At 36.2% G+C, this 15686-nt stretch overlaps 3 protein-coding genes across 3 annotated transcripts; 1 reads left to right on the top strand and 2 right to left on the bottom strand.

Moving 5' to 3' along the window:
* Positions 1-4671: 4671 nt before the first annotated feature.
* On the bottom strand, positions 4672-7567 carry LOC111464427 (O-glucosyltransferase rumi homolog). The gene is made up of 6 exons (XM_023108628.1): positions 7315-7567; positions 6725-7191; positions 6402-6594; positions 6181-6245; positions 5202-5412; positions 4672-5094 (listed from the first exon to the last, which is right to left on the bottom strand). Exons 1-6 carry the CDS (start codon positions 7495-7497, stop codon positions 4723-4725), a joined length of 1491 nt encoding a protein of 496 aa, XP_022964396.1. The 5' UTR covers positions 7498-7567; the 3' UTR covers positions 4672-4722.
* Positions 7568-9894: 2327 nt separating this feature from the next.
* LOC111464429 (O-glucosyltransferase rumi homolog) lies at positions 9895-11913 on the bottom strand. The gene is made up of 5 exons (XM_023108630.1): positions 11691-11913; positions 11095-11540; positions 10754-10946; positions 10407-10682; positions 9895-10334 (listed from the first exon to the last, which is right to left on the bottom strand). The coding sequence occupies exons 1-5, from the start codon at positions 11832-11834 to the stop codon at positions 9975-9977; spliced, it is 1419 nt and encodes a 472-aa protein (XP_022964398.1). The 5' UTR covers positions 11835-11913; the 3' UTR covers positions 9895-9974.
* Positions 11914-13335: 1422 nt separating this feature from the next.
* Positions 13336-15604, top strand: LOC111464196. Its single transcript, XM_023108284.1, has 4 exons — positions 13336-13691; positions 13974-14123; positions 14211-14281; positions 15201-15604. The coding sequence occupies exons 1-4, from the start codon at positions 13361-13363 to the stop codon at positions 15411-15413; spliced, it is 765 nt and encodes a 254-aa protein (XP_022964052.1). The 5' UTR covers positions 13336-13360; the 3' UTR covers positions 15414-15604.
* Positions 15605-15686: the final 82 nt, after the last annotated feature.

The raw sequence follows: 15686 nt of genomic DNA, 5'->3' as shown, positions 1-15686 counted from the left end.
CACTAACTCCAAAGTTCGATTACATTGTATGTTCTATCGAAGAAGCAAACAATGTTGAAGAGATGCAAATAGATGAACTCCAAAGCTCCCTGTTAGTACATGAGCAGAGGCTCAATCGTACAAGTGCAATAGAGGAGATGACAGCCTTAAAGATATCCACACCAAATGAAACTTCAAGCTCTAGAGGTAGAGGGCAAAGAAGAGGCAGAGGTCGTGGGAGAGGTAGTCGAAAAAGAAGTGGAGATGTTGGCAGGTCAGCAGATTTAGTCAGAAACGATTATGACAACAAAGGCAAGAGACACTTTGACAAGTCTAAGGTGGAATGTTACAGATGTGGACGCCTTGAACATTACAAAAATGAATGCTATACCAAGCTCCAAAAGGAGAAAAGAGATCAATCCAATTTTGTGGAGAGAAGAGAAGAAGAAACATTATTAATGTCATTCCATGCTATGAAGGTTGCAGATCAAGGTGTATGGGTCGTAGACTCTGGATGCAGCAATCATATGACATGTTGTAAGGAATTCTTCTCAACTCTAGATGAAAATTTTCATACTACGGTTTCTCTTGGCAACAATTCAACTCTCCAAGTGATGGGGAAAGGAACCGTAGATATCAAGACTAGAAATGACTTTGTAGAGTCTATTTCTAATGTATTCTACATCCCTGATCTGAAAGCCAACTTATTTAGTATCGGTCAGTTACAAGAAAAGGGGTATGTGATCACATTCCAAAATGATGAATGTGAAATTTATGACTCCAAAAGAGGATCGATTGCTAAGATGAAGATGACCACCAACCGTCTATATCCGTTGACGTTAAATATCGTTGCCAAAAGTTTGATGGTGAAGAAAGAAGATACCACATGGCTTTGGCATTTTAGGTATGGTCATCTACACTTCAAAGAATCAAAGACGTTGTCCTCAAAGAAGATGGTAACTGGGTTGCCAGATATTACTCCACCAACGGGAATTTGCGAGAGCTGTGTAGTAGCAAAACATGAAAGAAACTCTTTTCCATCCGGAAAATCAAGAAGAGCTCAAGCAATTTTGGAGTTGATTCATTCGGACATATGTGGTCCCATCTCTTCAGCATCAAATGATAACAAGAAATATTTCATGACCCTCATCGATGATTTTAGTCAAAAAACATGGACTTATTTCTTGCACGCCAAATCAGAAGCCTTTGATTGCTTCAAAAAAATTTGAGCTACTATGAAGATGGAAACTGGAAGAAGAGTCAAGGCTTTAAGAACTGATAGAGGTGGAGAATTTTGCTCGAAAGAGTTTATTCAATTTTGTGAAGAGAAGGGCATACGGAGGCAGTTAACAACAGCATATACACCACAACAAAATGGTGTGGCCGAAAGAAAAAACAGAACCATTCTCAACATGGTTCGAAGTTTACTAAATAAAGGAGAAGTCCCGAAGGAATTCTGGCCAGAAGCTATTGTGTGGTCCGTTCACATTCTCAACCGGAGCCCTACTTTTTCTGTTAGAGATATGACTNCTCCACAAGAAGCATGGAGTGGAAGAAAACCTGCAGTAGACCACTTTAGAATCTTTGGGTGCATAGCATATGCACACGTTCCTGATGAGAAAAGGAAGAAACTTGAGGACAAGAGTTTGAAGTGTGTATTCCTTGGAGTAAGCGAGACCTCTAAGGCGTACAAGCTCTACGATCCTTTGACAAAGAAGGTGGTGGTAAGTCGTGATGTAGTCTTTGACGAAAAGAAGACTTGGACATGGGAAGAAAAGATCACTGTGAATCAGCAGATTTCTGTAGATCTTGAAGAAGAACAAACTGAAGCCCCTATTCAGCCTCACTATGAGCATGGAGAGAGCTCATCACAAGCTCAACAAGAAGAGCCAGTAGAAGAAGATCATGATCATAATCAAAGACATCCAAGAACAAGAAAGAGACCAAACTGGATGATTGTTATGAGATGGACTATGAATCAAGTGATAGTGGTTGTTTTGCATTCTTTATGGATAGTGATCCAATTGTCTATGAAGAAGCAGTAAAGGAGAAGAAATGGAAGGAAGCTATGGACAGTGAAATCAAATCCATAGAGAAGAACAAGACTTGGGAGCTCACTGATCTTCCTAGAGGGCAGAAAACAATCGGAGTAAAATGGGTTTTCAAAACCAAGTTGAATGAAAACGGTGAGGTGGATAAGTACAAGGCGCGACTTGTTGCAAAAGGATACAAGCAAAAGAATGAAATTGATTATAAGGAGGTATTTGCACCAGTGACACGTCAAGACACTATCAGGCTCATAATTTCTATTGCAGCACAGAAATCTTGGCCTATTTATCAACTTGATGTGAAATCGGCCTTCTTACATGGAGAGCTTCAAGAAGAAGTATATGTGGAGCAACCAGAAGGTTTTGTTCAAAAAGGCAAAGAGGAACAAGTATACAAGTTGAAGAAAGCTTTGTACGGTTTGAATCAAGCTCCGAGGGCATGGTACAGTCGCATTGATTCTCATTTTGAAAAGATGGGATTCACTAAATGCCCGTATGAACATACGCTGTATGTGAAAACTGAAAAGGGAGGTAACATTATCATTATTTGCTTATCATTATTTTTAAGAAGAGCATGATGAAGGAATTTGAAATGACAGATCTTGGCTTGATGAGATATTTTCTTGGAGTAGAAGTTACTCAAACTCCCGCAGGTAACTTTATCTGTCAGAAGAAGTATGCTCAAGAATTACTTGAAAAATTTAAATTAGATGAGCGCATATTTGGAACTCCATCAGAATTGGGTTTAAAGTTGCACAAGGATATTGACGGGCGAGAGGTTGATAATAGGTACTTCAAACAAATTGTGGGAAGTTTGATGTACCTCACTTCAACAAGACCAGACATCATGTATGCGGTTAGTATGATAAGTCGTTACATGGAGCATCCACTGGAAAAACATCTCAATGCAGCAAGAAGGATACTTCGTTGTGTGAGAGGAACCTTTGATTTGGGGGTATTCTACAAGAAAGGAGATGATCCGAAGATGGTTGGCTATACAGATAGCGACTATGCAGGTGATATAGACGATCGTAAAAGTACTTCAGGAAGTATTTTCATGATGAGTTCAGGAGCTATTTGCTGGTCTTCAAAGAAGCAACCTATTGTAACACTCTCAACTACAGAAGCAGAATTTGTGGCAGCAGCAGCATGCTCGTGCCAAGCAATTTGGTTAAGAAAAATGCTTGAAATTTTTAATCAGAAGCAACCAGGTACGACGGTTATATATTGTGATAATATGTCAACTATTAAGTTGTCTAAAAATCCTGTGTTGCATGGAAGGAGCAAGCACATCGATGTTCGATTTCATTTCTTGCGTGATTTGTGTAAAGAAGGCATTATTGAACTCAACTTTTGCCAAAGTGATGAACAAATCGCAGACCTATTCACAAAGCCCTTGAAACAACCATTGTTCGAGAAGCTTAGAAGAAAGATGGGGATGTGCAGAATCCAAGATGTATATCAAGAAGATGAAGTGAAGTCCTAAACTGAGAATCCAAGATGTATATCAAGAAGATGAAGTGAAGTCCTAAACTGATTTCCGCAGAATTCAGTTTAAGGGAGGGTGTTGAAGCTAATAATAGAGTTTGAATTAGTTACTACGGAGGAGAAGGAGGAGGTGAATTCAATTTCATCCACAAAACTCTCAACCAACTCCGGGAATCCCCTATAAAAGGACCTCCCTCTCCATCATTCAAATCACTCCTCTCAATCTCACTTCAGTTTTCTGTTATCACCAACACCAACCGCTTGGAGAGTAGTTTCTAGGTGTGTCAACTCCTTCGAGGTTGGCCTTATGGCTTACTAGAGCACTTAGGGTCAACCTTATGGTCGAGTTGATCTCTCTCGAGATTGGTCTATGTTCAAGTAGACCATTTACATCTTTGCCCTTTTTTATGCCTCTTTCGGAATCATGTTGGTTTTGTGTATTTTTTTGTTAGCCACTTACTTGGTCTGACGTCAAGGGTTCATTCATTGTGAAACTTTGGGTAGCTTGTTAGGCTCATGGATTATTTGTGGTGACACGTTAGGGTTTTGGTGCTACATATTGCCACCTCCTTAGAATAAGAATGCATAAGACAACTCGTAAAATATCGTCATGATCGTGTTATGACATGAATCACATATTTGCATCATCAACATTAAAATTCTGTACCTGCATAATAACATATATTACTATATATTGTCTTCGGCATAGTTTATAGCATCCAACAGTATATTCACTTTACCCTATTTGCGAGCTCGACAAGTTTCAACTTTATCTAAAATTGTTCAAAATATACCATTATTTCTTCTTTAGGCCTTAATTGCTCGACTCAAACTGAGTTCCAACATCTCACCAACTATTGTAACTACTATATGTATAAATCTTACAATTCATAAAACCCAAGTTAAATTGATTGGAGAACGATAAACCGAACATAAATGATGAGAAAAAAAAAATCCTCAATCATACTTCAACTGAGCTAAATAGATGTTAGAACACGTGAGAACAAAGACATCTAACAGCGACGGATCTCAAAAGCAATATATTACATCATTATTTGATCGAAATTAATTGAGAAAAAAATTTATAATAGACGAAATGGAATAAATACATTTAATATTAGATGATTTTATAAATATTTACCCTTCCTTTAAGAAATAAAAACAACTTTTCATCAAATAAATTAGGGTTTATTTCACCAAAAGCAAATTAATCCCAAATCCATTTCCCCTTCCTTTGAGTTTTCCAATATTCCTTTTCCCAAATATCTACTTGCTTCAGAGCATTCAACGTCTTATTCTGAAACTCCCTCTGGACCGTTGGATCATGAGGCGGCAAATCGCACGGCCCTGACTTGCTCGGAGACTTCTCCATTGAATCCTCCATAAATTTCTTCGTCAACCCCACAGCGCTGCCGATCATCGTCTCCAGCTTCAGCTCCACCGCGCCGGCTGGCACCGTCGGCCGGAATGTTAAAAGCTTACTGTATTCGTTGAGTAAGTGGAACATGTAATCATAGACAAATTCCATCTTTAGATTCTCTTGAAAGTACTTGCTCCCTTCTTCTCCTATTGCTTGTGCCTGAAATTAAATTAAATTTGGTTTAATTTTCGGTTGATTCAGTAATGAACCACTCTTTTACTCGGGTGTCACAATTTTATTCAGAAAAAAAAAAAAATGAGGACTACCTGATTTGTGTGATTGTTACCCCATTCGACGGCAAATTTGAGAGAATGACATTTGGATTGGTCGTTGATAGGCCAAAAGTGTTCCAAAGGAACCATTCCTCTTATGAAGAAATCAAAATACTTTGGCTTCACATACAGCGTCATTGAGTCGCATGATATTATGTATTTCTCACTTACCGACCACGCTCGTCCTTCTATATATATCTTGTACCTGTTTATTCATAGTTATTATTGTATTTCAATACCAATAATGCGATCCGTTCAAATATAGACCAACCATTAAACAAACTCTTTTTCTATGACAACAATCGCAACATAAAGGATAGGACAATAAATTCTCCATCGGTCAATAAGAGGGGTTGTTCTCCTTTGTCAACGCTACTAAAGACTGGGCAAACATAATTAGGATAGAAAATACTATTACGTATACGATCATAATACTATTTCTTGTATTCTATTTTTTTCTTTTAACAAGTGGCCTCAGGTTGTTATTAGAGCCGGACATCAGGTTATTACTGATGATATCTACTAGCAGTGGCCTCAAGTTGTTACTAATGATATTAGAGTCAGACATTGGGGGGGTATGCTAGCGAGGATGCTGGGCCTCAAGAGGATGAATAGTGAGATCTCACATTAGTTGGGGAGGAGAATGAAACATTTCCCCAGTAGACATATTTTAAAATCATGAGACTGACGATAATATGTAACGAGCCAAAACGAACAATATTTAAAATACCTTAAACAAGGAAAGATCATTAGAACTCAACCAAAAACAAATAAATTATATAGTTAAAATTTGACATCTAACATATATATATTTAATGAATAATAAATAGATGAGAACATGGGCTAATGTTTGAAAGCACATGGGAAAGAAATATTTTTTTATTCTCAATACTAAAAATAAAAGAGTGAAAACATTAATTGAATCTAAAATTAATTTAATTAATTGTTGTTGAAAAGAGAATGAATGAGGCACCTGTGTGTGCATTGGTCTTCTAGTTTTGATTGCTTGAACCCTTGTCTGGATTCTTTACTCCAATCCTTGAAACAAAATAATTTTTTGAACAACAATTTACATCCAAATTTAGTTCATTTCACAATTTCCCTTTAAATTTGAAAATTTGAAAATATACCCTAAACTTTGATTTAATTATTTATAGATAATGCAAAAAAAGAAACGAAGAGGGAGGGAATGACCTGAGCATACACGAGAGTGCCCCAGTTGTGGTGCTGTGTGAGATTGCATTTGAGAAGGTCTTTCCTGGAGCGGTGCACCTCTGGGTTCCCTTTCCAGTATGCAAAGGGCACCCTGTCCTCCCATTTTGTTCTTTTGTTCCCTTCTCTTATGTCCTCCAATATCTTTCTCCATGGCTTTATGTTTAGTTCCACCCTTTAACACACGTCCACAAGCCTTTCAAAACTCGACCAAATAAGAAACGCTCCTACTCTAAATCAAATATCCTTTCCCGGATTTCCTAATCTATGAAATTAATAAATAAAGTGGGAAAAAGAATACTTACCATCCCCAAAAGGACCAATCAGGAAAGGCAATATCCAAACTGGACTCATCCGAGCAATAACCGAAGAGAGGAGGTAGGACCGACCATTGGCCCCAAAAGTCATTTAATCGGACCACTGGGAGATCATCACAATTGAACATGAGTTCAAGATCCGGCAATTTCCCAGGATGCCATCTAACAAGCTGCAAAATCCCCCATAATGTGAACACATCTCTGGTCTGAAATGCATTCATATATTTCTCAACATACACCCGCCCCTCCAGGATTACTACTCTGAAATGAGCCGTTTTCCGGGCCCGCTCCAACATTTCTCTTGTAATACCCGTCTCTCTCCAATGCCGTAGATCTTCATGAATCCAACGGAAGTAAGGCGGACACGTAGCATCCGATGGACGGTATTGATTTACGCCGCTCAAATTTGACTTATAGTCTTCATTTCCAATCCCTTTCTCCCACCAGTATGTTGGCTGCCAAAAAAATAAATATTAAATTAATACAAAATTAATTAATTAATTAAAAAAAAAAAAAAGGTCGGAAGGAAAGGCAACGTTGATATCGATGAAGAAAAGGGCAGAAGGATTAGAACATACCGCTTTGATCCATTGCAGCCGGAGGTAGAAGCCGACGAGGAAGACGCAGAAGACAAAGGCGAGCGTCTTGAAGGTGGGCTTGTGGGCGAGCGAGCAGCATCGCCATCTGGGGGGTTGAGCGTCGGAGGAATAGGAATCACAGCACAAGATTTGGTGCACGAATCTATCCACACAGCGCTTCATCGCTTACACACAGAGAGGAAATGAATGGGTTGGGGGCTTTAAATTTCGCAATGTAATGAGGGGACGACATCACGTTTTGATGGCAATACTTTTGTTTCATTAACAAATTCTTTTTTAAAAAAATACCCTCAATTAATCCCTATTGGCTCCCCCAAAAGTCTGCTTTTTTTTTTCTTTTTTTTTTAAATTTATTTATATACTGGACATCTCAAGTGGGGATAAATTATTTTATAAAGCAGCCTTATTTTTGGATCGACACTACCAATATTTATTTTTTGATAATTATTTTTTTAATTAAATTATTGGCCTTTGTATTAAATAATCTTCAAACTAGTCTTTGGTAGTTATAAATAATGATAGACAGAATTTTAAAATAAATATTTATGAGCGATTAAAATTCTAAAATTAATCTGAGTATTCTCAATAATACTTAAGGATAGGAATTTGGAAATGTCTTTTAACACTGCAAATGGTCGAATTTAGCCTTCAAGACATGTGGTGGACAGTACGGATTGTATGAGAATTCAGGGGTAATATTGTCATTTTATTTTTTCTTTCCCTGTCAAGCTTAAGAAATTAATAAACTGTGATTTTCACAAATTAATAAAATAATAATATAAGTCAGTCTACCAACGTTGACTTCAATGGTCCCTTTCATGCCCCTCGTAACACACATGGAGATTTTTTTTTCTTTTGTAATGTTAAAAGTTCGATAACTTTTAAATAAGGGATTCGGTCGGTCTTTAAATCATCTATTTGTTCGTAACAACGTTGCATGAACTTCAAATAGTAATAATAATAAAATTTAAATTTAAATGGAAAGAGTAAAGTAAAAATAAAAATAATTAATATATGTCTTATTTAAAAATAATTTGATTTTTTTTTTTTTTTTTTTTTTTTTTTTTTTTTGCCTGTTTACGTTATTACTCTAAGTAAACTAATTCAAATTTTGAAAACTAAAAAATAATACTTTTCAAAAGCTTTTTTTTCTTAAAGAAAAATTGTTTTAAGATATGAAATATTTTGTTTTTTAATTTTTATTTTAACATTAAAGCCTATTTTTTTTAATTAAATTATAAAAAAAAGTTAAGGATAAGACTTTTATTTATTTCAATCCCAAATTCATTACTATTATTTTCTCTTCGGAGAAGTAAAAATAAATTATATATATATATATATATGAGGGGGAAAAACACGGGAAGAAGAAATAATTAGCTTTTTGTACGCAGAAATAAATAAATAAATAAATAATAATCCTAAACTTGTCTTTTAAGACTATTTTTCTTCAATAATTTTGTTTCTTAGTAAGGAAGGTTGTCAGTCGTGACTTATTTTACGTCTACTTGTTTGTTTTTGGAAACGGTTTACTAGGTATGATTGTCACTATCACTCCAAGAGAACAGGTCTGATCACAAGCTACTTGTTGGTTTATGACAACGACGATTATAGTCGTTGGATGTGAGCGTACATGCTTAGAGAAAAAAGAGAGACATTATGTGCGTTCAAGAAGTTCAAAGGACTTGGATGAAAATGGGTCTGATCACAAACTGAAAATCTTGCACACTAATCGAGATGACGAGTCCTTATCCCAGAACTTCTCAAAGTTTTGCAAAGAGGAAGGTATCGAGCGTCAACTCACCGCATCGTACACTCCACAACAAAACGGCTTGGTTAAGCGAAGAAACCACATCATAATGAACACTACTAGAAGTTTACTCAAGATTATCCAAGTCCTGACGATTTTCTAGGGTGAGACAATACAACATGCGGTTTGTTTACCGATAAAAGTTATGGATACTCATACCCCCTACGAAACATGGTTCAATACGACACTTCACTTCGAGCATCTAAGAGTCTTTGGTTGTACAAAACATGCTAAGATTGCAACACCATATATCAAAAAGCTTGATGAAAGAAGCCAAAAGAGGGTATATTTTAGCGTAGAAGATGGAACCAAGGCACGCTGACTATATGATCTATAAGTAGAGATGTCTTATTCAAATAGAAGTCAAATGAATTATGTGATTGTATACTTCTTGTGTGGGCTCATTTTCTCTGATATCAACATCTGCAATACAAACTTTTCGTTGGTCCTTCCACTTGGCTCTTGGATGCTATTGACGAGCAATTTCTCCATATTCATAGGAATTTTATTCATTATGCAGTAGGCTGCCATCACTCCTTTTCTTGACAGTGTTCCGTCGTGAGTTGTTGAAAGTACGTGATTCTTCACAAAATGCATCCATAGGTCTGCTCGAGTTAGAATACTTGATCCATGTAGTAGTTTTGACACTTTTTGTAGTCGTTTCCTGTTCATAAAATTTTCTAATTAGAGTGCTATATGTTATGGTATCGAATTCAAGACTATCATGTTTATTTATATATGATTATACGTAGTATCCGATCGACGTCCTCACCTCTTTGCTTTTGGTATCATTAAAAAAGTATAATAGTAATGTAAATACATATTATTTATTTTAATTTCCCTTCCTCTCATTTTCCCAATATTCCTTTTCCCAATTTTCAACTTTCTTAAGGGCATTTAATTTCTTGTCTTCAAACTCCCTCAGGACCGTTGGATCATTAGGCGCCAAATTGCACGGCTCAAACTTGCTCCGAGACTTCTCCAACGAATCTTCCATAAATTTCTTATGCAACCCATTTGCGGCGGCGATCATCGTCTCAGGCCTAAGCTCCACCGCACCGCCAGGAACCGACGGCCGAAATTTGAGAAGCTTGCTGTACTCGTTGAGTAAATGAAACATGTAATCATACACTAATTCCATCTTTAGATTCTCATGCAAGTACTTGCTCCCTTCCTCTCCTATTGCTTGTGCCTGTAATTAAATTTTGATAGAGCTCATTTTGTTTTGGTCGTAAATTAAAATTCTACGTTCGAGTTCGAATACCTGATTCGTGTGATTGTTACCCCATTCGACACCAAATTTGAGAGAACAACATTTGGATCGATCATTAATGGGCCAAAAGTGCTGCAAAGGAAGCATTCCCCTAACGAAGAAATCAAAGAACCTTGGCTTCACATACAACGTCATTGAGTCGCATGACATTATGTACTTCTCGCTCACCGACCACGCCCATCCTTCTATGTAAATCTTGTACCTGTGCGTACATTGATCTTCCAAATTTGATTGCTTGTACCCTTCTTTCGACTCTTTATCCCAATCCTTCAAACAAAATTAGGGTACAACATAAACGAAATTGGTTATATAAAATGAAAATAGAAATAGGAAATTACCTGAGCGTATAAAAGAGTGTCCCAATTTTGGTGTTGGGTGAGATTGCATTTGAGAAGGTCTCCCCTAGAGGGATCAACATGTGGGTTACCCTTCCAGTAAGCAAAGGGCACCCTCTCCTTCCATTTGGTTCTTTTGTTCCCTTCCTTTATGTCCTCCAATACCTTCCTCCATGGCTTTATGTTTATCTCCGCCCTTCAAGAATAGTCAAACATTTTAACCCAATAGTAACTATTTTTTAACCGTCATATATTCAGAATTATTCTCATTCAATTATTTATTTACTCAAATTTGGGAGGAAACTAAATTAAAAAGAAAGTTAGTGGAAAAAAGAAATAATTACCAACCCCAGAAGGACCAATCAGGGAAAACAATATCCAAGCTGGAGTCATCAGAGCAGTAGCGGAACAATGGAGGTGGGTCCGCCAATGGACCACTAAAGTCTTTAGATCGGACGACTGGGCGATCATCACAGTCAAACATGAGTTCAAGATCTGGCAATTTCCCAGGGTACCATCTCGCAAGTTGCAAAATCCCCCACATGGTGAACAGATCTCTGGTCTGGATTGAGCCTTTATATTTCTCCACATACACCCGCCCGTCCACGATTATCACCTTGAAATTGGCCGTTTTGCGGGCCCCATCCACCATTTTCTTAGTGATCCCCTTGTTTCTCCATGGGCGTAGATCTTCATGGATCCAACGGAAGTGCGGCGGGCAAGTGGCATTAGATGGACGGTAAAGATTTGACCTGTGCTCTGCCATCCCTTTCCCCCTCCAATATATGGGCTGCGGACAGAAATAACAACAATAATAACAATGAAATTTAATAAAAGAGTAAGTCCATTTTGGTTAGATTTAGAAGAGAATAGGTATAAAAATATTTGAATTATTGGAATAAATCAACCAAGTTAGAGCATAGTTTGATTGAGAACAAACCGGTTTAACCCATCCGATACGCACGAATAAGCCGAGGAGGAGGAAGAAGGAGAAGATAAGAACCCCGGTGGTTCTGAAGGTAGGATGGTTGTTGTCGGAGGAACGCCATGATCTTGAGCAGAAGATTTGTGGCAGAGTTTTCATTGGTATGAACTAAGAATTGTAGAGAGGGAGACAGAAAAATGGTTTGAAATGAATAGAAGGGAGAGTTGAAACGGAAGAGAAAAAATCAAATCACGTTAAAATGCCTCTACTTTCCTTTTCTTAAAATTCAACCACAATAAAGTTTTTTTATTTTTATTTTATTTATTTTTTCTTTAGTGGTAAATGACAAAAGCAAATGGTATATTTATTTATTTATTTATTTATGCCATAAATTATATTTTTTAAATTTTATATGCTTGAATTTTAAGAGTTTTAATTATATTCTGTACCAATAACAATAATAATAATAAACCTTTGAAATATTCTTGCCTAATATTGAAAATGTTTCAAATTAATATTCTTAATTTTTTAAAAAAGTATTTAAAAAATTAAACTTTCAAAAATTTTATTAATATTTTAAATTTTTTTAGAATGAGCCTCCTTAAGGCTAGGAAAGATGACAATAAATTGAAAAGATGTACTTTAGGTGGGAAGTAGTGAAATTAATTAATTATACTTAATATATCAATTTGATTATCATATTAATTATTTATATTTAAAATTTCTATGACTTTATTAAAATAATTGTCTAATAAATAAACTCAACCACCTCAAATTTAAGGCATTGAAAATTAAATCGGAGTTTAATGCGTTAAAATTATTTTAGTAAATTGACTTCATAAAAATAAATAATTAATTATTTGAAGTTAATTAATTCATAAATAATTACGAGAACTAAAAAAATATTATTTATTTATATAAACTTATGATAACATTCTCTTAATTTATTTTATTTTGAATAAATTATATTATTAATTGATCTCAAGTATTAAAAGTTTAATGGGTTAATTTTATTTTGAACTAATGAAACTTGATATTTAAAATATTTTAAATTTTTAAAATTTTTTAAAATAAAACTAATTTTTGACAAGACATCAATTTTTGCATTCTCAATAATACTTGGAAGGGATAGGATTGGAATCTAGAAAAGTCAAACACTGTAAATAGTCAAAAGTAGCCTTCAAAACATATGGAAGACTGAGGGGTAAAGTTGTCATTTCACTTGAGCTTTCCCTGTCCAAGTCCAAGGAAATAACAAACTAAGGACTAGAAAAGTCAAGCCAACCAAGGTAGATATCAATGGTCCCCTCTCTTAATGCCCCACTAATATACGTGTTCTAAGAAACGAAAGATATTCCTTTAAATCGACGGTGGAGATTCTTTCTTAAATCAGTTTGGCAGATCGAAATAAAAAATATAAATTCTTGGACTTAATATCGGTCCTTCGCTATAATTACATTAATAAAAATTATTAAATAATGTTGAAGATATTTTAATATTAAATTATAGTATACTATATATATTACATTTCATATTTTATTATCTTCTTACTATAGTATTCTATAACTTTATAATTTATTTGATTATAAATAAGATAATTTTTACACTATTATACAAGTTGTATGGTTGCTCGAGTTCCTTCAAATTTTCTCCTTCCCCGCCATTTTCCCTCTCTCCGTATCACCATGCTTACGATTCAGGTTGCAGAGGTGGAAGTGTTGAAGAACAATCTTCTTCCACTTCTCCAAATTTCTCACCACGCCGATTTCAGATTCTCCCGCTCAACCGTCTCCTTCACTGTCGCCGGCTCCCACAACTCCTCTCTCATTTTCGCACGCCTCGAGGTATTTCACCCTTTCTTCATCCTCTTGTCCTCCAATCACCCTCGAGAGTTCCATTCCTGTATTCAGATCGACAGCTTGTTCCTAGCCACCTTCATTACCGGCACCGACGATCGCCTCTTGACCATTTTCATGCCTGATGATCATACCTTCTCTAATCTCGTTTTCACCACATGTATGGTTCTCATTCTTTTATTTTTTCTTGATGAATCTGCGATTTCTTGTTTGTAATTTTGAGATTCAGGGGAAATTTCAATCGCGTTTAGTTTTAGGGTTTTGTTTTTATTCGATTGTGCTTGGGAATGGATCTCGTGTAGGAATTGGATTGATTGTAAACAAAAGCCCTAAAGTTCCGATCCGATTAGATTTGGTTAAACCTGTCAATTACAAGATGGTGTTGATTCCCGTTTCTTCGTCTTTCTTGAGTCTAGGTCGTAATTGTTGGTATTGATTTCAGGCGTTGGGCATTTGGAATATTGCTCTCCAATGCAGATGGGACCTCCTCTAAATATTCAAGTGGCATCAATGGCCGGCGGAATATTTGTGGCCGTCAACGCAGAATGGTTCAGAGACGTTGCTACAAGATTATCTGCCTTCAGTACTAAAAGTAAATCAACTTCTTCTACCCTTTTGGAGTTTTACGTTTATTTGCTTATCTTCTTGTAAGTTTATGAAAGCTTGTCTTCTGGAACAGTCTCGGTTACTGCAAAGGATTCAGAAGTGAAATTCTGTGCTGCAGAGATGGATTTTGTGATTCCTATAGAGGTACACTGTATTTATCCCTTGGTAGTTCGAGGAAACTTTTCAAGTGTCTGAATTGAAACCATTCCTTTCATGGGCTTGAATATAAAGAAACTAGTAGAGATCACTATTAGGAATCACGACTCTCTACAATGATATGATATTGTACACTTTGAGCATAAACTCTCATGGCTTTGTTTTGGGCTTCCCCAAAAGGCCACGTACCAATGGAGATGTATTCCTTATCATTCCCAAAATTAGTCCATGTGGAGACTCTCTCCCGACAATCCTCAACAATCCTCTCCTCGAACAAAATACACTATAGAGCCTCCACTTAATCGAGGCTCAACTCTTTCCTTGGAGTCTTCGAACAAAGTACACTCTTTGTTCGACACTTGAGGGTTCTATTGACATGGCTAAGTTAAGGGCATGACTCTGATACCATGTTATGAATTATAACTCCCCACAATGATATGATATTTTCCACTTTGAGAATAAGCTCTTATGGATTTGCTTTTGGTTTTCTCAAAATCCCTCGTACCAATGGAGATGTATTCCTTACTTATAAACCCATGATTATTCCTTAAATTAGCCAACGTGGAACTTCTTCCCGACAATCCTCAACAATCATGTGTTCAAATTTTTATTGCATACTTTCCTTCCTTGATATTGATAACCACTTGTTACATTTTAGGCCAAATGGACCCATGTTCCATGTTTGAACTTTTTGTATGTTATTTCTTTCTTGATTAACATCGATAGTCTCTTGTTCAACCGTAGCATGATTTCCAAGCTCATAAATTGAGTGTTTAGAATGCAAATAAATGATCTAATATATGAAGATCTATAGACTTAATCTTTTAGGAACTAATTTAGGAGCCTAGAAATGAAGATTTGGTCAAGAATACCAAAAAATGATCAAATATATCATACTTGTATGCAGGGGAACCGGTGCAGAGTTGAAGGAACATTGGGCGGTGGAGTTCGATTTGAAGTGAGTGTGATACCGTTGCAATTTTTCATCCGAGCATCACAGCTTGACAAGATGGTGTATTTCTATGGGTCAACTGAGAAGAACACTTTAGTGGTATTCGAGACTGGGTATTGGACCAACATTGTGGCCAGTAACCCACAAGATCGCTGGGAACAACTTTAGACGAAGTCTTTTACTTTCCTTCTCTCCCCCAAATAGAATTGGACGAAGCTATTAGAATAGCAGTCAAATGTGCATATAAGTATATTACCAATATGTTCATTCTTTCATTCTCCATCCATATTTTTTCTCATTCGTTCATTCATGATTAAAAGTTCGTCATCTCAATTTTGAACAACATTACGGTTGTATAATCTAGCTTCTTTAGCCTTTTAGATTTTCCGTTGTACTAGAGATGTTCATTTTATTAGAGGGAACTCACCCCAAATGGGAAGA

This window comes from Cucurbita moschata, unplaced genomic scaffold (genome assembly GCF_002738365.1).
Source record: "Cucurbita moschata cultivar Rifu unplaced genomic scaffold, Cmos_1.0 Cmo_Scf00030, whole genome shotgun sequence".
NCBI classification, from domain to species: Eukaryota; Viridiplantae; Streptophyta; class Magnoliopsida; order Cucurbitales; family Cucurbitaceae; genus Cucurbita; species Cucurbita moschata.
This window is presented reverse-complemented; position numbering and strand designations above follow the sequence as displayed.